The 23,247-nt window shown below is 42.1% G+C and overlaps 1 protein-coding gene, 1 non-coding gene and 1 pseudogene across 3 annotated transcripts; 1 reads left to right on the forward strand and 2 right to left on the reverse strand.

Annotated features, from left to right (window-relative positions):
* The first annotated feature begins 235 nt into the window (after positions 1-235).
* Positions 236-4,355, forward strand: LOC128594087 (patr class I histocompatibility antigen, A-126 alpha chain-like). Of its 2 annotated transcripts, XM_053602625.1 has the most exons (7): positions 236-388; positions 517-786; positions 1,028-1,303; positions 1,880-2,158; positions 2,279-2,395; positions 2,999-3,046; positions 3,196-4,355. In XM_053602625.1, exons 1-7 carry the CDS (start codon positions 316-318, stop codon positions 3,198-3,200), a joined length of 1,068 nt encoding a protein of 355 aa, XP_053458600.1. In that variant the 5' UTR covers positions 236-315; the 3' UTR covers positions 3,201-4,355. The 2 variants fall into 2 exon arrangements, with proteins under 2 accessions (XP_053458600.1, XP_053458599.1); XM_053602624.1 differs by lacking the exons at positions 2,999-3,046; positions 3,196-4,355 and having other exon boundaries at positions 2,279-2,553.
* A 12,601-nt stretch (positions 4,356-16,956) lies between these two features.
* Positions 16,957-17,059, reverse strand: LOC128595092 (U6 spliceosomal RNA). Its single transcript, XR_008382778.1, has one exon. It is a non-coding gene; the product is annotated as a U6 spliceosomal RNA (small nuclear RNA).
* A 2,290-nt stretch (positions 17,060-19,349) lies between these two features.
* On the reverse strand, positions 19,350-19,944 carry LOC128594097 (rRNA-processing protein FCF1 homolog; annotated as a pseudogene).
* Positions 19,945-23,247: the final 3,303 nt, after the last annotated feature.

Raw genomic sequence — 23,247 nt, forward strand, 5'->3', positions numbered from 1 at the left:
GACGCTCCGGGTGGGATAACAGGGGTCAGGGCAAAGTCCCAAGTTCTGGTCGTGTCTGTCAGGGTCTCTTTCCTGTGAGTGGTGTCCGGGCGGGGAAGCTCAGCGCGAGGGATTCCCCGTCTCCCCGAGAGTTTCACTTCTCCCTCTCCCAATCCCTGTCAGGCAGATCCTTCTTCCTGAATACTCCTGACGCGGCCCCAATTCTCATTCCCGCAGGTTGTCTGTTTCCAGAGAAGCTAATCAGCGTCTCCGCGGTTCCCGGCTATTAAGTGACCGCGGAGCTACCCGGACTCAGCGGCTCCTCAGACTCCGAGGATGGGGGTCACAGCGCTCCGAACCCTCCTCCTGCTGCTGTCGGCGGCCCTGGTCCTGACCGAGACTTGGGCAGGTGAGTGCGGGGTCGGGAGGGAAACGGCCTCCGCGGGGAGGATGAGGGGACCGCCCGGCTAGGACGCAGGTCCGGGGAGCCGCTCCGGGAGAGGGTCGCGCCGGGTCTCATCTCGTCCCCGCCCCCAGGCTCCCACTCCCTGCGGTATTTCTCCACCGCGGTGTCCTGGCCCGGCCGCGGGGAGCCCCGGTTCACCGAAGTCGGCTACGTGGACTATACGCAGTTCGTGCGGTTCGACAGCGACGCGGAGAATCCGAGGATGGAGCCGCGGGCGCCGTGGGTGGAGCAGGAGGGGCCGGAGTATTGGGTCCAGGAGACACGGAAGGTCAAGCGCAGCGCACAGATTGCCCGGGTGAGACTGGAGAACCTGCGTGGCTACTACAACCAGAGCGAGGATGGTGAGTGACCCCGGCCCGGGTCACAGGCCACGACCCCTCCCTCCCCACAGATCAGCCCGCGTCGCCTTAGTCTCCAGGTCCGAGAGTCACCCCGAGACTGCAGGACCGCCTGAGAACTCCCACAGGGAAGGGTCCGCGAGGACTCTCATCCGGTTTGGTTTTCAGTTTAGGACAAATCCCCGCGGGGTGATCCGGGCGGGGCGGGGCCGGTGGGCGCTGCTGACCGCGGGGTCGGGGCCAGGGTCTCACACCATCCAGGTGATGTACGGCTGCTACATGGGGCCCGAAGGGCGCTTCCTCCGCGGGTACTATCAGGTTGCCTACGACGGCGCCGACTACATAGCCCTGAACCAGGACCTGAGCTCCTGGACCCCGGCGGACACGGTGGCTCAGATCTCCAAGCGCAAGTGGGAGGCGGAGGGTGAGGCGGAGCCCTGGAAGGTCTACCTGGAGGAGGAGTGCGTGCAGTGTCTCCGCACATACCTGAAGAAGGGGAAGGACGCGCTGCAGCGAGCGGGTACTCGGGCGCAGGGCGCCTCCCACATCTGTAGATCTCCCTGCTCCCGCTCCCGGTCCACAAGGAGGGAAGGAAAATGGGCCCGACCTTAGAATATCACACCCCCCTCTGGTCCTGAGCAAGAAGACGCCCCCTGAGTGTACATCCTACACCACAGAGAGACTCCGAAGGCCCGGCCTTCCCACTGGGGCAGTTAAGTGATGGAGTCTCCCAAGGAACAGAGGAACAGACTGTCCCTGAAATACTGGTCAGGTCCCTCTGACCTTTCAGCAGCCTTGAGCACCATGACCTTTTCTCTGAGGCCTTGTTCTCTGCTCCACTCAGTGTGTTTGGAGGTCTGATCCAGCCCTTCCGGGTCACTCAGCCTCCACTCAGGTCAGGACCAGAAGTCTCTATTCTCCTCTTCAGAGATTGAAACTTTCAAGTAATAGGATCCCTGTGTCCAGGCCGGTGTCTGGGTTTTGTCCTCCCTTTCCCACCCCATTTGTCCTGTCCATTCTCTGGATGTCACATGAGCGCTGCTGGAGTGTCCATGAGGGATGAAAAGTGCCTGAATTTTCTGACTCTTCCCCTCAGATCCCCCAAAGACTCGTGTGACCCACCACTCCACCTCTGATCGTGAGGCCACCCTGAGGTGCTGGGCCCTGGGCTTCTACCCTGCGGAGATCACACTGACCTGGCTGCAGGATGGGGAGGACCAGACCCAGGACATGGAGCTGATAGAGACCAGGCCTTCAGGGGACAGCAGAACCTTCCAGAAGTGGGCAGCTGTGGTGGTGCCTTCTGGAGAGGAGCAGAGATACACGTGCCATGTGCAGCATGAGGGGCTGCGGGAGCCCCTCACCTTGAGATGGAGTAAGAAGGGGGTTGGAACTGTCATGTCTCTTCCCAAAAGCAGGGGCCCTTCTGGAGCCTTTCAGCAGGGTCAGGGCTGAGGCCTGGGGTCAGGCCCCTCACCTTCCTGTCCTTTCCCAGAGCCATCTTCCCAGCCCAGCATCCCCATGGGGGGCATTGTTGCTGGCCTGGTTCTCCTTGGAACTGTGCTGACTGGAGCTGTGGTTGCTGCTGTGATGTGGAGGAAGAAGAGCTCAGGTAGGGAAGGGCTGAGGGGTGTGGGTCTGTATTTTCTTGTCCCACTGGAGATTTCAACTCCAGGTAGCAGTGTTCCCGTCCCATTGCTGGGAAGTTCCACACACACACACCTGCTTCCCCAGCCAGGGCCCTGTGTGCCAACACTTACTCTTGTATAGCACATGCGACAGTGAAGGACAGAGTTTTAAGGTGATGATTGTAGTGATGGGGACCTGATCCCCAGTAGTCACAGGTCAGAGAGGAAGGACCTTGCTCAGGACAGACCTCCAGGAGGGCAGTTTATCCACTCTTTCCTTCTCCTCTGATTCCTGATCCTGCCCTGGGTCATCAGAGTTCTGGAAATTCTCTGTGATCCAAGACCAGGGGTTCCTGTAGGACCTCATGGTCCTGCCTGTTCCCAGGCTTTTCACAGGGGATTTTCTTCCCACAAGTGGAAATGGAGGGAGCTATACTCAGGCTGCAAATATATATGGGGGGTGGTGATCTGTGAAGCCTCTGGGATAATGTAGACAGGAGCCCATGATGGAGCTTCCAGCCACATAATTGCTCCTTTACTCACATCTTCTATGGTCTCTGACAAGGTCTTGTTTTGTTCAACTCCAGGCAATGACAGTGTCCAGGCATCCAATGTGTCTCTCACACCTTGTAAAGGTGAGACGTTGGTGTTGTGATGTAAGGGTGAGGTGGGGCAGAGAGGACACAGCTGGGCTGTGGGGCTTCTTTGATGAGACATTCTGAGTGTGTGGTGGGCTGTTCAGTGTCACCACTTGTTATGACTAATCTGAATTTTTTTTCTATAGCCTGAGACAGCTGCCTTGTGCCTAAGAGTTCACACCTCCCCTTTATGACTTTAAGAGGCTCTGACTTCTCTTTCTGCAAATGCTTCTGAATGACTCTGCATCCCTCTTTGCCCAATGTGAGGAGGTAGGGAGTCGACCCTCCCCCCATGTCCATGGTGACCCCCTTCTCCTATGCTGACCTATGCCCTTTCCTGATTATCTTTCCTGTTGCAGAGAGGTAGGCATGGGATGTCTCCATCCCTGTCTTAACTTCATGGTGCACTGAGCTGCTTCCCTACTAAAAATAAGAATTTGAATTTAAATTTGTTTTCTCAAATTCTTCCCATGAGAGAGGCAAGAGGGGAAATAAAAAGACCTGAGAACCTTGCAGAATCTATGTGTTTGCTGTCCTGTGTCTGCTGTAGTGGGGGATAGGAAAAGGCCGTGAGGAGCCATAGCGTGGATGGGGCTTGTGTCCACTCAATGCTCAGGCCATCTTGGGCTGTATGTGGTCACTTCTTGGCAAAGTCATCCTCACTGTTCCATTTTCCATGTCCCTTCAGTAGAACCTTGTCCCAGCAGGACCTGTGATCACACACACATATGGCCCAGGGAAGCCCCTGCACATAGTAGTTTGTGGTATCAAGAGAGAATTTTCACACTGTCCATCTCTTGCCCTCCTTCTAGGGCTTTTTCTTAGATGGAATTTTCTATCTTTTCCTCAATGTTTTTATTATTTCATTTTTAATTTTTATGAATACAGAATAGTTATCTATTTGTATGGGGTACATGTGATATTTTGGTACAAGCATACAATGTGTAATAATCAAATCTGGGTAATTAGGATAACCGTCACCTCAAATATTTATCATTTGTTTTTGTAGGAAACATTCTAAATCATATTTAGACTAAATTTTCTCTTCTTAATATTTTGAAATATACAATAAATCATTGTGTTAAAAAAAGGTTGTTGTTTTATTTTTTGTGACAGGGTCTCACTTTGTTGCATGGGCTTGAATGCAGTGGCATCATCATAGCTCACTGCAATCTTAAACTCCTGGACTCAAACATTCCTCCTGCCTCAGCCCCCTGAGTAGCTTAGATCATAGATGCTGACCCATGCCCAGCTAATGTTTTAAAAAATTGTTTGTAGAGATGGGGGCCTCATTATTGCACAGGCTGGTCTTGAACTCATGGCATCAAACATCTTTCCACAGGCATGAGCCACCCCATCCAGCCTATTGTTAACTATAGTCACTCTGTTGAGCTACTAACCCTTGGTCTCACTTCTTGCATCTAACTGTGTTTTTGTACCCATTAACCAACTCCTCTTCAGTTCCCCCTCCACACTACCCTTCCCAGCCTCTGGTAACCACCATCCTGTTTGCTACCTCCATGAGATTAAATTTTTATTTATTTATTTATTTATTTATTTTTGCTCTTGCTTGCTACAGAGAACACACACCATTTGTCTTTCTGTGCCTGGCTTATTGCACTTAATATCACATCTTCCAGTTCTATCCACGGTGCTGCCCCAACCTTTTTAAAGGAACCAGATTCTGAAATTAGCAGAGAGGAGGGAGCCGGTCCCTTCTCATCTTAGGTATATTTTCTCTTCTCCCTGCTACCCTGCCCTTAGTTCTAGCAATCTCAGTACTGACTCCATTCCAAACTCATGGATTTCTAAAGCAGACTCTAAGTTAGATTTATTTGCAAAATAAATAAAACAAAACTTGTTTGAAAATTGAACCCCTACTCAAGGATTATTCTTTCTGAGGAGAGAAATATCACTGTGTGCTGTAATGTGCAGGAGGGTCAGGGTGACTGAGGGTGAGTGAAGGCACCCAACAGCCCTGGGGAGAAAAGCTCAGGTAGCATTGAATTCAGCATGAGATGTTTGTCTGCCAGATACAGGGCAGACTATTTTTCCATCTAGGAAACATCATTGAGGTATAAAATAGAAAAATTGCAAGCTTGGTGGAGCACATGTTCTAGCATGAAGAGACAGACAATATTCCGTGAGCAGAGAAAATAAGCAGTTTTTATGTTAGAAGATGGGAAAGGTTACCAGGAAGATGACATAGAGGTTCTGTGGGGACTGGGATGGTGGTTATTGTGCTGAGTGGGACTTGTCACAAAGGTGATCTTTGAGGAAAGATTTGAAGGACATGATGAATGATCTATGAGGATGTCTAGGAAAGTTCTTTCCATGCTGGGAAATCTTCAGCCCAAATGCACTGGAGCAAGAGGGTGTCTGTGTTCTGGGAAGAGCAGGAGGCCAGGAGTGCTGGACAGAGTCACCAAGATGAGGTCAGAGATGAGACTGAAACAGGTAGGCCTGGAGGGTATATACGGAAAGGAGGGTATATACCTTTACAGTGATTAAGATGGGGAGTTAGAGGGCAGTTTTTTATTATTTTGCTTTTGTTTTTGTTTGAGACAGAGTCTCACTTTGTTGCCCTCGGTAGAGTGTCGTGGCATCACAGCTCATAAGCAACCTCAAGCTCTTGTGCTGAAATGATTCTCTTGCCTCAGCCTCACATGTCGCTGGAACTACAGGTGCCTCCCACTGTTGCAGGAACATGAGGCCCAACGGAGAGAAAGAGCACCCAAACACCATGTTTATAAGAGGAAAGGCTTTATTTACCGGCCAGGAGCTTATGGCATAGAAGAATTCTAAATGGCTGCACTCCCCAAATAGCTTGGTCTTTCCCTTTTATCGACAGTCAAAAAATTCCGCCCCACAGGTACCCTTCTCATTCGCCAGTTTGAATCAAGTGGAGATGCTATTCCAGACCCTGCAGAACTACAGGATTTCACAGAACTTGGAAATTTCCAAGTTCCAGAAAGTTAAGTTTACAAATTCCCAAGAGCTAAGTCACCATGGAGAGGACTCTGCAGGTGTATCCTTGTGGTCTCCTTAAGAAGACCTGTTCTCCTAGACCTCACCCTTCTCCAGTATCCTCTCTCACCACAACTGTTCACGGCTATTTTTAGAGATAGGTAGGATCTTGCTGATGCTCAGGCTGGTCTCAGCCTCCTGAGCTCAAGCAATCCACCCACCTGGGCTTCCCAGAGTTCTAGGATTATAGGCCTTAGCCACCTTGCCCCACCTAGATGGCAGTTTTGAGCAGAATAGGGACATGGTATGATTTCTCTTTTAACAGAGTCTCTCTGGATGTTGGAAACCATCCCCAAACTACACCATGGGTTCTTTCCCAGTGCTTGGTGGTGACAAAAGAATGAAAGAAATAAAGACAAGAGACAAGATAGATTTAAAAAGAGTGGGCCTGCGTCACCAACAGTGAGGACAGGCAAAGGACCCCTGTTCTAGGTTAACTCAGTATTTATTGCATAATTGTATTCAAATCAACAAATGAATAGTCACAGGAGAAAGTAAAAAACTGCACTATATGTCATCCTTTCCATTGTTTACCACTTTAAAACGCATCTGCTCTTTAACCACTTTAGCTAAGTTATTCTTCACTTATACTCCACTCTTATGTTAAACTAAAGAATTGGGATGCAGTTAATGAAACAAAGAACAAAGCTTAGAAGCAGGGTGTGAAAGCAGACCCCAATCAGACTACCCACACAAATTCCAAGAGAAGCTGTTAGGCCTCTCAGAACCTTGCTGGCAGACAGGCTAAAACCAGGCTATACTGAGAACGGGGAGAAAGAAGCATGTTCCTCTTACCTCCCTGAGAGACAGAGACATTTTTTCTCTCTTAATGAGATTTGGTGCTTTCACTGTTCCCAGCATATCCTGCACCTGCTTATTACCTTTTCCAATCCCCTTCACAGCATGGGCTCTCACTGATAGGCAGGCATATCCTGCCTCTTCAGGACCCCCTCTCAGTAACCTTTATCCAGAGTCCCATTGGGGGAAAGGTGAAGCCATGGCAAGACAGGTCTTTGTCTTAAAACTTCCAGGCCTCTGTTGCTGCTTACTCAACACACTTCTGGTGTTCTCCACACTGCTTTTGTGGCCTATGTACGTTCCTTCCTCGACATCCACCTCTTTGGTCTGTTTCCTTGTTCATAATCTACAATTAAGTTTTAATCAAATTTTCTAAACTACTATTTTAAAAAACATAAAGTAATCAATCATGCAAGCACATTGGAACTATCTCTTCCTGCTAGGCACCGCCCCATTCCTCCCACACTGGCTGCTGTGCTGAGTACTGAACTGAGAGGTGGGGGACAATGGAGGAGCAGTGAAACACTAGGAAAAGAAGGCAGGATTCCAGACCACAGATACTGGTGTGAGCAGTGGGAATCAAGGGAATTGATGGATTTTGGATACATTTTGAAGATGAATTTTACAGCATTTCCTAATGCATCTGGGACATGAGGAAAAGAAGTCCAGGAGGACACCCACGCTGTGTGCTGTGTGAGCAGAAGAAGGATGGAGCTGCCATCTGTGGAGATGGGAACAACTCTAGCAGGGGTGTGTTTGAGGAAAGGGCATCCCAGACATTCAGAGGAGGAGGTGTCCACAGGAGTGGAGGGGAGGGAGATGGGGAGGCAGCTGGACAAACATCTGGAGTTCGGGAGAAATGTCTGGGCTGGAGAAATAAATTTTGGGGATGTTGCCATATAATTGGTATTTAAAGCTTGAAGCATGGATGATGGCACAAGAGAGTGATTGGAAGGAATCAGGAATGTGGACAAGGATAAACCCTGGACCTCCAAGGGCTAAGGATATGATCTGACCACATGCTCAAAGCAGACTGTACAGTTCTGACACCACATCCAGAAGGCATGAAAACCACTTAGTCCCAGACTTTATTGTGTGTGGGAATCACCTGGACACGGTGCTGAGACACAATCAGGAGTTGAGCATGAGACCCTGTGTTCATGACAAAGGAGGTGCTTATGCTGCTGGTCTTAAGATCAGACTTTAGTAGCAAACCATAGACCAGGATCCCCATGTGTGTGTGTGCATCAGCCTCACATGTAAGGCTTGTTAAATAAGTGAGTCCTTGATCTTGTGTATAATACTCTAAGAGTGGTTCTGGGGAGAGGCCTGAATATGTTCTAGCAATCTAGTGCTCAGCCAGAGTGGGAAGCTGAGGCCAGTGATCAGAGAGTGCCCAGGGTGGGCACTTTTTAAACATCCTTCTATCCTTCAGAAAGAAAAGGAAAAACATACTAATTGTGAGATGTGATGTTGGGAGATTCACACATCCTCTATACTGTAGGCTAGGGCCAGGCAGAGGATTCTGGTAATGACTCTCAACTCTGCATAAAGAACATCTCTGAATGCTGTGCTCTGTCACTGCTCCCCAGACTGATCTCTCACTGTCTTCTTAGAGCAACAATGAGAGCCAAATATTTCTAATGTATACATAAAGTAGTATATACAAGGGTTGACAATTAACTTCATGAACTTGGTAGGGGCTCCAAGATGGCTGAATAGAGACATCTCATGAGCTGCTCTCAGTGAGTCCAGAGAAAGGAGTCTGCATCTGTACTGTCTTTGCCAGAAACAACATTGTGATGGCATAGTGAGACAGCCTGGGACAGCAGGAGCAAAAAAAGATAGGCAGGGTGGAAGGTCTGCAAAAAATGCCAGAACAAGGGGGTGCCATGATGCAAGGTCAGAGCCTACAGGTAGCCCAGTTGGAGCAGCTTTCTAGGATCCCAATGTGGACCGGCTTTGACTCAAACCTCTAGGCTAGGACAACTGTCTCTGGGCTGATGCTCACAGAGATGTGGGCCAAACTGGGGAGATTCTGCTTCCCACACAGAGTAGTTGGGGGCTGTCCCCAAGAAAATCTGGTGTAAGCTTCAGAACATTAGCTTCCCTACCCCTCCATAGATTTAACTCTCCTACAGCTGTCACAACCAGATTAAAATTAAAATATCAGGAAAATAAGACCATATCTCTATGCCAAGTAAGTAATAACTTCCTGCCTGTACCACATCCCAAAGCAGATGTAGTGGTTTTTTCTTTTATTCTTTTTTTTTTTCTTTTTTGTAGTCCACGAACTCTACCTCGTGTTAATATTTTTTTCTTTTTTCTTTTCCTAATCTTGGATCTCCCACTGGTGTTCATACAATATACTTTTAATACTAATATTTTTGTTCTCTTTTTCTTTCATTTTTAAATTTTTCTCATCTTTCTGTCATAACTCCCCTGGACAACCAATACTTTTTCTTTGGACAGAGTCTTGCCCTGAGTTCTAAGCTGAAGTGCTGTGGTATTGGGCAAGCTCAAGGCAGGTCTAAAACCCTGGATTTAATGGGCCCTTCTGCTGTGGTCCCCAGAGTGGCTAGGACTGAAGTGCCTGTCATGGCCCATGGCTGATTTTTTCTATTTGGGGGTCTTGCTCTTGCTCAGGCTTATCTCAAACTCCTGGCCTTGGTTGATACTCCTGCCTTGCCCTCCCAGAGTGCCAGGATTGCTGGTGTGGGCCACTGCACTTGGCCTGTTTCTTCTTCTTTTTTTTTTTTTTCATGTTCTCTTTCTCACTTTCTTCTCTTCTTTTTTCTTCATTTCCTCCCTGTACCAAAAGCCACTTCAACATCAAAGCCTGGAGACAAAGAAGATTGAGAGGAAGGAGGAAACATGAGAATAAGTAGAGGAAGGAAATCAAGAAGAAACCACACGTGAGAAGGAGCCAACAAAACATTCTGGGAACATGAAAAATCAGAGCAGATCAGCTCCCTCAAGGATTCACAATGCAGCTACCCATCTATAAAGGAATCATAGCAGTGACAGAAAGAGAATTAAGAGTGTGAAGGGCAAAAATGAAGGGAATTGAAGGGAAAGTTTAAAGCCACCAAAAGAAAATCCAAAAATTGACCCAAGAAATGAATGAATGAAGGACATAACAAAATTAGAAAGTATATAATGGAGCTTAAAGAATTGAAGGAATCATTCAGGGAGTTTCAAAATATAGTAGAACATTTTAACAAAGGATTAAACGATGGAAAAGAAACAATCTCAGAGCTTGAAGACAAAGTTCTTGAACTAATTCAGTCCTTTGATAAGTCACAAAAGAAGAAAGTAAAAGGAGAGCATTCTTGTAGGGAATTGTGGCAGTACATAAAGCATACAAACATACTAGGTATCCCTGAAAAGAAGAGAGACCAAATGGCATGGAAGCTGTATTAGATGATATCATAACCAAAAATTTCCTAAGTGTTGCCAAAGATTCAGACAAACCCCTTCTAGACAAAGACTGAAAATTGGATTGCCACATTTCAAACAGAGCATCTCTTAGACACAATGTAACAAAGATGGCCAAAGTCAAAATGTAAGAAAAAACTCTGCTCGCAGCCAGGCGTCAGCAGCAGGTGACCTACAAAGGCAAAACCATCAACGTATGGTGGGCCTCTCAGCCGAAATTTTACAAGTCAGAAGAGAGTAGGAGCCCATTTTCTTTCTTTCTTTATTTTCAGTTTTTGGCTGGGGCCAGGTTTGAACCCACCACCTCTGGTATATGGGGCCAGTGCACTACTCCTTGAGCCACAGTGGCCGTGGTGCCCACTTTCAATCTATTCAAACAAAACAACTGCCAACCTAAAATTCTGTATCCTGAGAAACTAAGTTTCCATTTGATGGAGAAATCAAATCTTTTACGGGCAAGCAACCATTTAGGATATTTGCCACTACAAGACCTGCTCTGCAGGAAGTACTCAGTCCAATACTATATGCAGAGAACACAATGGACACCAGCAAAGTCAAGTCACTCAGAAACTTAAAGACAAACCTTACTTCCACAATGACCCAAGTGACAAAATAAGGCAATATACGTCTACACAATCTGATGAGAACTCCCCCACACTTAGCAATTCTCTCAATAAATGCAAATGGCTTGAACTCAACATTGAAGTTGCATAGGCTAGCTGATTTGTTTAAAAAAATGCAATCCATGTATTTTCCGCCTTCAAAAAACACCTCTAACCTACAAGGACAAATCTAGACACAGGGTGGAGGGATGGAAAACAATATTTCAAGCAAATGGAAGCCACAAGAAAGTGGGAGTTGCATTCCTTTTTGCAGGTGCAATGGTTTTTAAGGCTACAAAAGTAATGAAAGACAAGGATGGTCACTATATACTAGTCAAGGGAACAATACAACAAGAGGAATTTTCATCCTAAATATTTATGCACCTAACATTAATTCCCCTAGATATATAAAACAAAAACTACTCAATTTGAATAGCTTGATATCCTACACCACCATAATTGTCAGGGACTTCGATAGTGCAAGGACAGAACTGGACAGATCCTCTAAGCAGAAACTAAGCAAAGAAATATTGGACTTTGGCTCAGCGCCTGTAGCTCAAGCAACTAAGGCACCAGCCACATACACCAGAGCTGGCAGGTTTGAATCCAACCTGGGCCTGCCAAACAACAATGACAGCTACAACCAAAAAATAGCCGGGCGTTGTGGCGGGCACCTGTAGTCCCAGCTACTTGGGAGGCTGAGGCAAGAGAATCGCGTAAGCCCAGGAGCTGGAGGTTGCTGTGAGCTGTGATGCCACAGCACTCTACCCAGGGCAGCAGCTTGAGGCTCTGTCCCCCCCCCCAAAAAAAAAGAAAAGAAAAGAAATGTTAGACTTAAATAGTACTGTAGATCAAATGGGCTTAAGAGGCATACACAGAACATTTTACCCCACTACCACTGAATATATATTTTACTCATCATCTCATGGGTCATTCTATAAGACAGATCATATCCTAGGACACAAATAAAATCTCAACAGATTTAAAAATATATAATTTATAACTTCCTTGTATCTTTACAGACCACAACAGAATTAAAGTAGATCTCACTTCTAACAGAAACACACGTCTCCGCATGAAGTCATGGAAACTAAACAGCTTTTTGTTAAACAATAGCTGGGTCGGGGAGGAGGTAAAGAAGGAAACCATTAGATTTATTGAACAAAAGAATAATAAAGATAATGAAGCTACAAACAGCTAAAAGGGTGGGATACTACAAAAAAGGTCATAAGATGGAAATTTATTATATTAAATGCCCACATCTAGAAGACCAAGAAGGTGCAAATCAACTACCTAATGAAACAACTCAAGGAACTGAATAAAGAAGAGCAATTCAGTCCCAAGCAAAGTAGAAGAAAAGAAATAACCAAACATTAGATCAGAACTAAATGAACTTGAGAACAATAAAACCATTCAGACAATTAGTAAAACAAAAAAATTGGTTCATTCGAAAGATAATAAAGTTGATGAACCCTTGGCCAGATTCTGAGATCAGATAAGATTGAGCATGTTCAGGGTGGTATGGCCATAGACCCTTGGCCAGATTAATGAGAAAAAGAAAAGTAAGCACTGTAGTAAGCTCAATCAGAAACAAAAAAATGGGAAATAACAACAGATACCACAGAGATACAAAAGATCATCCCTAAAAACTGTAAAACTCTCTGTCCAGAAATTTGAAAAGATGAAGGAAATGGACAAATTCCTGGAATCACACTATGTCTCTAGATTTAACCAGGAAGAAATAAAACTCTTGAAAAGACCAACGTCAAGCATTGAAATTGCAACAACAAGAAACCTTCCAACAACAACAACAAGGTCTTGGACAAGATGGTTTCACACCAGAATCTACCAAAACTTCAAAGAAGACCTGGTAGCTATATTGCAGAACTTATTCCAAAACTGAAAAGGAAAGAACCCTACTCAACTTCTTCCATGAAGCACATATCACCCTGATACCAAAACTGGGCAAGGACACAACAAAAAAGGAAAACTACGGACCAGTATCATTAATGAATATCAACACAAAAATACTCAATAAAGAATACTTCAGAATACAAATTTTAATTTATAAAAAATATATATACAATAAAATTCTAGCAAATAGATGTCAGCCACATTAAAAAAAAATACATATTATCAAGTTGGCTTCATTCCAGGGATGTGAAGCTGGTTCAACATAAGGAAATTCATAAACACAATTCACCATATAAACAGGGGTTTAAAAAAAAAGTGCATATGATCCTCTCAAAAGATGTAGTAAAACCATGTGATAAAATTTGGCATCCTTTTCCTGATACGAACACTTAAGAAAACAGGCATAGATGGGACATTTCATAAGCTAGAAGCCATCTCCCACAAACCCACAGCCAATATTATAGTGAATGGAGAAACACTGTAACGTTTCTGCTTAGCAATGCAATCAGAGAAGGATTTCTGCTTTTGTGCCTATTATCCAACACAAGACTGGAAGTCCCAGCCAATGCAGTCAGGTAAGAGAAGTAGATATAAGAAAAACAATTCTATATGTAAAACAATTCATATGCAAAGTATATGAAGAAAAGTAAGCTAAGTTTTTTAATTTAAAAAACAGTAGAAATTGAAAAGGGCTTATATAAAATTTTACCACATGGCAGGAGTGTCCAACCGATAGCCCATGGGCCACCTGCAACCCAGGATGACTATGAATGTGGCCCAATACGAAATTGTAAACTTACTTAAAACATTATGAGATTTTCTTCTGTGATTTTTTTTGGTGGAAGGAGTTTGCACAGTTCTTGACTGTGAACTTTGTAGATGACAATGTCATGTCACACTCTCACTATTTATACACATGTGTGGCTTTAATCACAGTGTTGTGTGGCTTCCAGTGTGTTATCTTCCAAGTACAGTCAAACTGACACCATCAGACATTGCATGTGTTTGTGGTGACTTAGCGATGCAAAGATTATAGATAGTATTTCAACCTATCATTGCAACATTAGGCATTTAAGGTTATTTAGAAGTCAGGTAAGCATTCTTATTTGATTTTTAAGGGTACTTCCACACCTCAAGGGTGCCTCACTCATCACTGGCTGCACTTTACAATTAGCCAGCTGACTCACCCTGCATCAGCAGCCAAGATGTGGAAGGGCCCACTTTCTATTTTCCTGTCAAAATTAATTTTCATAATAAAAGTAAACATAGTCCCTTATCTATTACTATTTTTTTTAATACTAGGATGGCTTCCACAATGTCTCAAAAGAAAACAGAACCAAAGGAAAAATAATTACAAATGGAGGAAGATTATTCAGTGAAAAGGAAACAGATAACTCCTTTTCTGTCAAGGCAAATAGTAAGACACTCTGCTGCATTTGTGGGAATTTGTGCAAGTTTTCAAAGATTACAATTTGAAAAGGCATTATATGGAAAAACATGATGCCAAATTGAATGCATATGAAGGATTGTGTCATAAGGACAAGGTGACAGAACTGAAATAAAGTCTTAAGAACATTTTTTTGAAAAAATTACAATGAAGACAATTCTATTATAAAAGGTAGTTATGTGATAGTATGGTTAATGGAAAAAAAATCAAAACTATTTACTGATGGTGAGTTTATTAAGCAATGTACAGAAAGCATGGAAGTTATAATCTGCTATGAAAAAAAGAGAGATTTCTAAATTCAGTTTGTCTCACCAGATTACAGCCAGGCAAATTGAAGAAACTGGAAAATGTATCAAAAGAAGGTTGGAGAGTAAAGCTGCTAATTTTAAATTTTATGCTTTGGTGATGGATGACGGTACTGATGCTACAAATACAGAGCTCAATTTGCCATTTTATTAGAGTCATTGATGATAAATATAATGTCATGGAAGAAATGACCTCTTTGGTGTCCCTAAAGGCAACTAAATTGAGAATTTATACAAAGCAGTAAAAAAAGCATTAGAGCGATTTTCTTTGTTCATTGTTAACATATCTGGGATAGTGACTAATGGTGCCCCAGTGATGGTAGGTAAAAGAGAAGGACTTGTAAAATTAATAGAAGATGGTGCAATTGCTGCCCAAAACTCACACTGGATGAAGTATCCCTGCACATTACATCAAGGAAATGTATATGCAAAAGCTTTAAAAATGAATAACGTCATGCAAATTGTCATCAGGATTGTGAATTTTATAAGGGCTAAAGGATGGAATCATCAGCAATTCCAAGATTCCAAGTATTGATGCAGACTATGGTGACATCATTTACTTTTCAGAGGTAAGATGGTTAAGTTGAGGCCAAATGTGGAAAAGATTTTAAGATTTGTGACATGTTATCAAGCCATTTATGGTATCAGAAATCAAATTTGTGCTAGAAGTTGATGATGAAAATGACTTAAACATTTAGCATTGTTAGTGAATTTAACTGTTAAATGAGTTAAAATGTTTTTTTATTTTATATATAACATAATATAAAATAAGTTAGTGAAATATAATATAAAAGTTAGTGAAAACTAACTTATCAATACATTGTTTCAGACCATAACAGTGTTCCAAATGAAACTGAAATTACAGCAAGATGAAATGAAGTCAAATGATTCTATGCATTTCAATATTTTGGCTAAACACAGTCCATGAACAGTGAGAAATATGTAGGCTCGCTTTTTGATTTGATATAAGAATTTGAAAACAGATTTCAATATTTCTGAGAAAATAATATTTTGGTGCATTCACAGCTCCATTTTCAGTTGACATAAGTATACTACCTGCCAGTTTTCAAATGAATTCATAAATTCATCTGACATTCAACTAAAGAAAACTCTGATCATGTTTCTTGACTGGAATTTTATGAGTCCTATCTTTCCAGAGAGAAATATCCCTCATAAGAATCATATCTTATTCATGTCATAGCTTTTTGGCAGCACCTACATTTGAGAGCAATGATTTTCAAGAATGAAGAACATTAGGAGTAAAAATTAGAACCAAAATACTTGAGGGTGTGGGCCACTGTCAGGGGCTGAGCACTCTGAGCATCTGCACCCTAGTTATGTTCTAGACCTTCAGGCCCCATGTGGGAGCTCTGGCTGATCAATTAGAGAAGAAGAAAATACCATCATTACCCCTGCAGTCTGGGCAGTGAGCTAACTATCCAGAGGCAGCTTGTGCCTCACAAATCATCTGCCTCATTGCCAGGTTATTCTACTCTGGACCCCAGGAGCAGAGGTAAGGAGGCTGCTGAGGACAGCAGCAGACCATCTGCTTCTGAACTCAATTCACCATCCCCTTCTGTTTTCTCCGCTACCTGTTACTGTTTGGTGGCCAATCTATTATCAAAGAGAATGCTATAGTGATCTCTTTGATAATAGATTGTGTCTACTAGGGGAAATTTCGGATTTTACAGTGTTATTGGAGAGCCCAATGAACCCAACAAAGAGAGGTTAGCTCTACACTCAGAAGATTTTTCCCTTAAAAGAGTAAAATGTGCCTTTCACCAAAGTCCAGGGACTTTTACGTGCTACTCGAATTCAGCTGTCTTTTCAAAGAACCAACCTATGGCTTTGCAATTCTCTCTCCTATTTAATTAATACTTGTTTTTATCTTTGTTGTTCCCTTGTGTGTTTTTGTATTTAATTTGCTGACATTTCTCTATCTTAGAATATTTATGCAGTTTAAGATTACAGAATTTAAGACCAGCTTTAACTTCATCTCACAAGTTTTGAAATGTTTTCATTTCCTCGTTATCCCCTTAAAATATACTCTAATTTTCACTGTGGTTCATCTTTGACTTTTGAGTTATTTGGAAGTGTATTTACCAATTTTTATAGTCTTGGATATTTTCTAATTATTTTGTGTTGATTTTTGGTGCTATTATAAAATCAGATTCTTTATTACCTTAGTGCTTTGTCTTGTTTTATGTTCCAACATAGGACTATTTTTGAAATGTACAATGTGCACTTGAGGACTCTGTATGAATATCCTGTAGTCTTCTACACAGAGTTCTATAGTTGACATCTGACCCTGGTGATTAATAGTGTGCTGAAATGGTGTAAAAGAAAAACTTACTGGCTTTTACTCTGATTTTTTTTTTAAATATGGAACACTTCACGAATTTGAGTGTCATCCTTGCACAGGGGCCATGCTAATCTTCTCTGTTACTCTGATTTTTCTAATAGATACTGGAAAAGGTGTGTTCAAATCTCCATTTGTGACAATGGCACATTTGTTGTTTTCTACTTTTAATTCTACTAATTTTTCCTTTATAGATTTTGTACTATGTTATTGGATGTACATAATTTAGGATTATTGTATTGAAAGTGGAGATTTCCTATTCTTCTTAGTAAAGTATCTCAAGAATGGAAGAAAAAGTACCCAATGTACTCAGCCCTACTATGAAACTAATTTAGGGCTTTCACATGAAAGCTATAACCCAGTTATAACCTAAGAATAGGGGGAAGGGAGAAAGGGAGGGGAGGGAGGGGGGAGGGCAGTAGAGGGACGGAGATTGGTGGGATTACACCTGTGGTGCATCTTACAAGGGTATATGTGAAACTTAGTAAATGTGGAATGTAAATGTCTTAGCACAATAACTAAGCAAATGCCAGGAAGACTATGTTAACCAGTGTGATGAAAATGTGTCAAACGGTCTATGAAGCTAGTGTATGATGCCCCATGATCATATCAATGTACACAGCTATGATTTAATAAAAAATAAATAAATAAAATTAAAAAAAAAAGAGAAAGTGGAGATGTTCCTATTCCTTTTCAGTTTCACTCAGAAAATTCATGGACCCAATCTCTTGTATAATCACAAGCTATATTCAACTTATTTGAGATATTGAGGAAGCACCTTTTCCCCTGATTTTGAAGAAAGATGACAAATCATCGTACTTTCTAAACTGAAGGGGTTTTTAGCCAGGACTTTGTAGGTATTACAAAGTTTCCTCCTAAGTAGGCATGTTCCTAAAAAGCCCTGCCTAGCCACAAAAAAAAAAAAAAAAAAAAAAGGGGTGGCGCCTGTGGCTCAAGGAGTAGGGCACCAGTCCCATATGCCGGAGGTGGCAGGTTCAGACCCAGCCCTGGCCAAAAACCACAAAAAAAAAAAAAAAAAAAAAGCCCTGCCTAGGAGGAAATGTCATCACTTTGTTTTTCTCTCCCCATTGACCCACCACCCCCCACCCCCCATTCTCACTGCATTTCAGTAAGGTTGCTGGAACAGCTGTGTTTATCCATGATTAACAGATGGATTAAAAAGCACCCAGGAGGAGACAGATTCTCCTGAGGTCACAACATTTGAGTGGTGGAGCAGTGACAAGCACATGCACCCTTGGTCCCTAGTCTCTGGGGGTCATGAGAATAGCAGCCCTCAATTTATACATATGGTTCTTTCCTTAAACAGAAAAGGAAAATGCATGGTGAGAACAAGGTGCAGGAGCCCTAAGCCCTTGCCTTACATTTGTTGGGCTGGGGGATGGAGAGAGAGGCTGCCACGGATTCTCTTAATTCCAGCTTCCACTGTCAGTCACTCAGCTGAAAGCAGGGAGGTTTCTGTTCTGCACTTGGGGCATCAGGACATACATGAAAGAGAGCCCCACATCTACCACGGGGAAATAGACAAGAGTCCCTCCCACTCCCTGACTCATGTCCCAATTTCCTAACTACATTTATTTGTCTGTACATGTAAAGATTTCTTCTCCCTCCCAGCTCCAGCTATCACAGGACAAATACAGCAATGACAGGAAGGAATTAGAAACAGAGCCTGGTGCTCTGATGAAAGCTCTGAGTGAGACCTTATTTTACACTTAGGTGCCTCTGAGTCAATGCAGTTTTTCCTGACTCCATTCAGGCTCTGATTTGATTAAGACCTCTGGGACCTCTCCAGCTCCTCATCAGAAATCACACAGAATGAACCAGGGACAGTTGTTTGCACCTTAATTCCAGAGACTTGGGAGGCCATGGTGAGTGGGTCGCTTGTGGCCAGAAGTTTGAGAACAGCTTGGGTAAGATACTGATGTCTGTCTCTAAAAGCAAATGTAAAAAAATAGAAAATTAGCCATGTTACTTTTATTCTGCATAGCAATGTGATAAACTTACAAGTGTGGGCATCGTTTTGTTATAATGGTTTCTTTTACTTTGAAATCCCCTCAAATACATAACATTTTTGTGATAAAAACATTTGAAATTTACTCTGTTAGCAGTTGTAATATATATATTACTTTAATATTAACTATAACTACCACATTGTGCAACAGAACTCAAAAAAAGAATAAAGTATTCTTCCTGAGATTTGCACCCTTTGACCATCAATGAGATAAAATGTCCTTTTCAAAATAGCATCCAAAACTGAGTTTATTTAGCCATATCCAGCTCATAATAGAGCAAGCAGGTGAACAGAGCAATAATTCACGGTATTCCATGTTTAACAAACTGTTAACAGAGTTAATTAGTTGAGGAAAGGCATGGGAAGGCTGTCTTATAAGAATTAGAACCAAGGGGCTCCATAATCATCTGGCATCCATTCAATATTATATCTGTGGTTAGAAATATACATGATGGGAACTCCACAGAGATTTTCCAGATTCTTTGTTTAAGGTCTCAGTCTACTGTGGCCACAGCGCAACAACTTGTGCTGAGTTACTCTATGTACCAAGCGGTCATCTGCATAGGTTCCTCTGTATGTGCCTGGTAATCGCTCAAATCTTGGATCCTTGGCAATCCTGAGGGCCATTCAACACTTCTGTCCCAATTTCTTAATTTCAGCCATTGCACAGTCAGTTATACAAGGAATGCACTTGGCATACAGACAGTCCGTCACTGACTGCATTAAGTCCAGTTTTGCTTTAATGGAAACATTGATAAAGTTGGTATCAACCAAGATATGGTAAAGTGGGCCCAGTTGTGTATCATACTGGAAGAATAAGCAGGAAGGGTGTTGGGGGACTTCTCTTTCCTTTAGCATGCTGGGATCTTTCTTTCTTTCTTCTTAGGTTTTAATCTGTCCTTTTCTTTAAGCCTCTGATCTCAGACTAAGCATTCACTTCATGGTCTCACTTCCTTGTTTTATTTTGCTTCCCCATGCTCATGCCACACTCTTGTTTCTTCCAAATCTTTTCCAAACTATTTTTTCAAAATCTTAAAAGTATGATGTTGGTTTTTTAATGGGGCTGGCATTGAACCTGTAGATTGCTTTAGGAAGTATAGACATTTTAACAATTTTGACTCTTTCCAGCCATGAACATGGCACGTTCTTCCATTTGTTAATATCTTCTTCTATTTTTTTCTTATGGTTTCATAATATTCTTTGTAGAGGTCCTTCACATCTTTTGTTAGTTATATTCCTAGGAATTTCATTTGTTTTGAAGCTACCATGAAGGGAATTGTGTCCTTGATTAGCTTCTCATATTGGCTGTTACTGGCGTATACAAAGGCTACTGATTTGTGGACATTGATTTTATATCCTGAGACATTACTGTATTTTTTTTATCATTTCCAGGAGTCTTGTGGTCGAGTCTTTGGGGGTCTCAGTATGAGATCATATCATTGGCAAAGAGCAAGAGTTTGACCTCCTCTGCCCCCATTTAGATTCTCTTTATTTCCTGCTCTTGCCTGATTGTATTAGCTAGAATTTCCAGCACTATGTTGAATAGTAGTGGTGATAGAGGACACCCTTGTCTGGTTCCAGTTCTAAGTGGAAAAGCTTTCAGTTTTACTCCTTTCAGTATAATTTTAGCTGTGGGTTTGTCATAGATGGCTTCAATCAGTTTAAGAAATGTGCTGACTATGCCTATATTTTTAAATGTTCTAATTAGAAAAAGAAGCTGAATTTTCTTGAATGCTTTTTCTGCATCTATTGAGAGAATCATATGGTCTTTGTTTCTCCTTCTGTTGGAGCTTAGTTTAGCAGGATACAGAGTTCTGGGCTTAAAATTGTTTTGTTTAAGAGTCTTGAAGGTGGATGACCATTCTCTTCTGGCTTGGAAAGTTTCAGTTGTAAAGTCTGCTGTCATCCTTATGGCTGTGCCACTTACTCCCAGCTGCTTGCAGAATTTTTTCTTTCATGTTGACTTTGCACGGTTCATTAAAATGTGTCTTAGAGAAGCTCTATTTGAGTTGAGACAACCATTGCTATCCATCTAATGAGTCAAATTTTCATCACTCTGGATCACACGCTGTATCTAGCTCACCACCACCTTGCTATGCTCCCTGAGCTATGTTTCCAGGTAAGGTCTCTGCACCAGGTATAATAGGAGAGTCGTAATAGGAGAGCTAAGCTGAATGATCCTTCTGGCTCGCCATCATGCTCTGCCCCACTCTTCTAATATTTTTTAGGTCTGTCATTTAAGTCTTTAATTCTTCTCAAGCTAATTTTTGTATATGGTCTGAGATAATGGTCCATTCATTCTTCTATATATGGGAATTCATTTTTCCAGCATCATTTATTGGTGTCCTTCTTCAGTGTGTAGTCTTGTTGACCTAGTCAAAGATCAGCTGGCTGTAGATATATGGCTTTATTTCTGAATTCTCTATTCTGTTCCATTAATGTATTTGTCTATTTTTATACCAGTACCATGTGGCCTAATTTGAAGTCAGGCAATATGATGCCTTCAACTTTGTTCTTTTTGTTTAGGATTGCTTTGGCTATTTGGGCTTTTTTTTTTTTCTTTTTGGTTGCATATGAACTTTAGAATTGTTGTTTCCTAATTCTGTGAAAAGTGACTTTAGCATTTTGGTGGGGACGCATTGAATCTGCACATTTCCTTGGGCAATATAACCATTTTAATGATCTTAATTCTTTTCATGAGCAAAGATGTATTTCTATTTTGTGCTATCTACAATTTTTTTCATCAGTGTTTTGTAGTTTGTATAGCAGGAATCTTCACATCTTGGCTATGTATATTCCTAAGTATTTTTTCCTAACTGTTGTAAATGGGGTTGCCTTCTTGATTTAGTTCTCAGCTAGATCATTGTTGATGATTTTTGTACATTGATTTTGTGTTCTGAAACATTATGAATTTGTATATGAAACGCAAGCATTTTTAGGGAAGTCTTTAGGTTTCTAGACATAAGATCATATCATCAGGGAAGTGGGAGAATTTGACTTCCTCTTTTCCAATTTTGTTACCTTTTTTGTTTGTTTGTTTTGAGACAGAGTCTTACTTTGTCACCCTCAGTAGAGTGCTGTGATATCATAGCTCACAGCAACCTCAAAGTCTTGGGCTGAAGCGATTCTCTTGCCTCAGCCTCCTGAGTAGCTGAGACTACAGGCGCCTGCCACAATGCCTGGCTATTTTTTTTTTTTTTTTTTAGGTCTGGACCCCCATGTTTGCTTCACGGGCAGGGATCCTTGGACTGAGCCCTTCTATCTCCCATGTTCACAGAACCCTCTTTTTTTTTTAGAGATGGAGTCTTGCTCTTGCTCAGGCTGGTCTTAAACCCATGAGCTCAGGCAATCCAACCTCTTTGGCCTCCCAGAGTGATAGGATTACAGGTGTGAGCCACTGTGCCTGGTTGCCTTTCATTTTTTGTTCTTGTCTGAGAATTCTGTTTAGGACATCCAGTACTATGTTGAGTAAGAGTGGTGAGAGTAGAAATCTTTGTCTCATTCCAAGTCTTAAAGGGAATTTGTTCAAATTTTTCTCATTAAGTACGATATTGGTTGTGTGTTTATCATATATGTTTTGGAGGTATGTCTTTTCTATCCCTTGTTTGTTAAGGGTGTTTACCTGGAAGAGATGCTAGATTTTATCAATTATTTTTCTATATCTATTGAAATGGTCATGTGTTTTTTGTCCTTATGTGATGTATCACATAGTGATTTCTGTATGTTGAAGCATTCCTTCATCCCTCGTATAAAATCTACATGATCGTGGTATATTATCTTTTTGACATGCTGTTAGATTCAGTTTGCTAATAACTTGTTGAGCATTTTTACATTGTATTCATCAGGGATCTTGGTCTATAGTTTTCTTTTTTTATGTTGTATCCTTGCCTGGTTTTAGTATTAGAATGATGTGGCTTCATAGGATAAGTTAGGGCAAATTCCCTTTTCCTTGATTTTTGGGGAGAATTTCAGGGGAATTAATATTAGTTTTTCTTTGTATGTGTAGTAGAATTCAGCTGTGAATCCTTCTGGTCCTGGGCTTTTTGTTGTTATTGTTGTTGTTAGGAGATTTTTTATTACTGATTCAGTCTCTCATTAATGTTCTTTTCAGGGGATCTATTTCTTTCTGGTTAATCTTGGGAAGTTGTGTATTTCCAGGAATTTATCCATTTTTGTCTAGGTTTTCTAATTTATGAATGTATCATGGTTTATAATAATAGTCTTTGATGATCTTCTGTATTTCTGTGGAATCACTTGTAATGTCTTTTTCATTTCTGAT

This window comes from Nycticebus coucang, chromosome 9 (assembly GCF_027406575.1).
Source record: "Nycticebus coucang isolate mNycCou1 chromosome 9, mNycCou1.pri, whole genome shotgun sequence".
Taxonomy (NCBI): domain Eukaryota; kingdom Metazoa; phylum Chordata; class Mammalia; order Primates; family Lorisidae; genus Nycticebus; species Nycticebus coucang.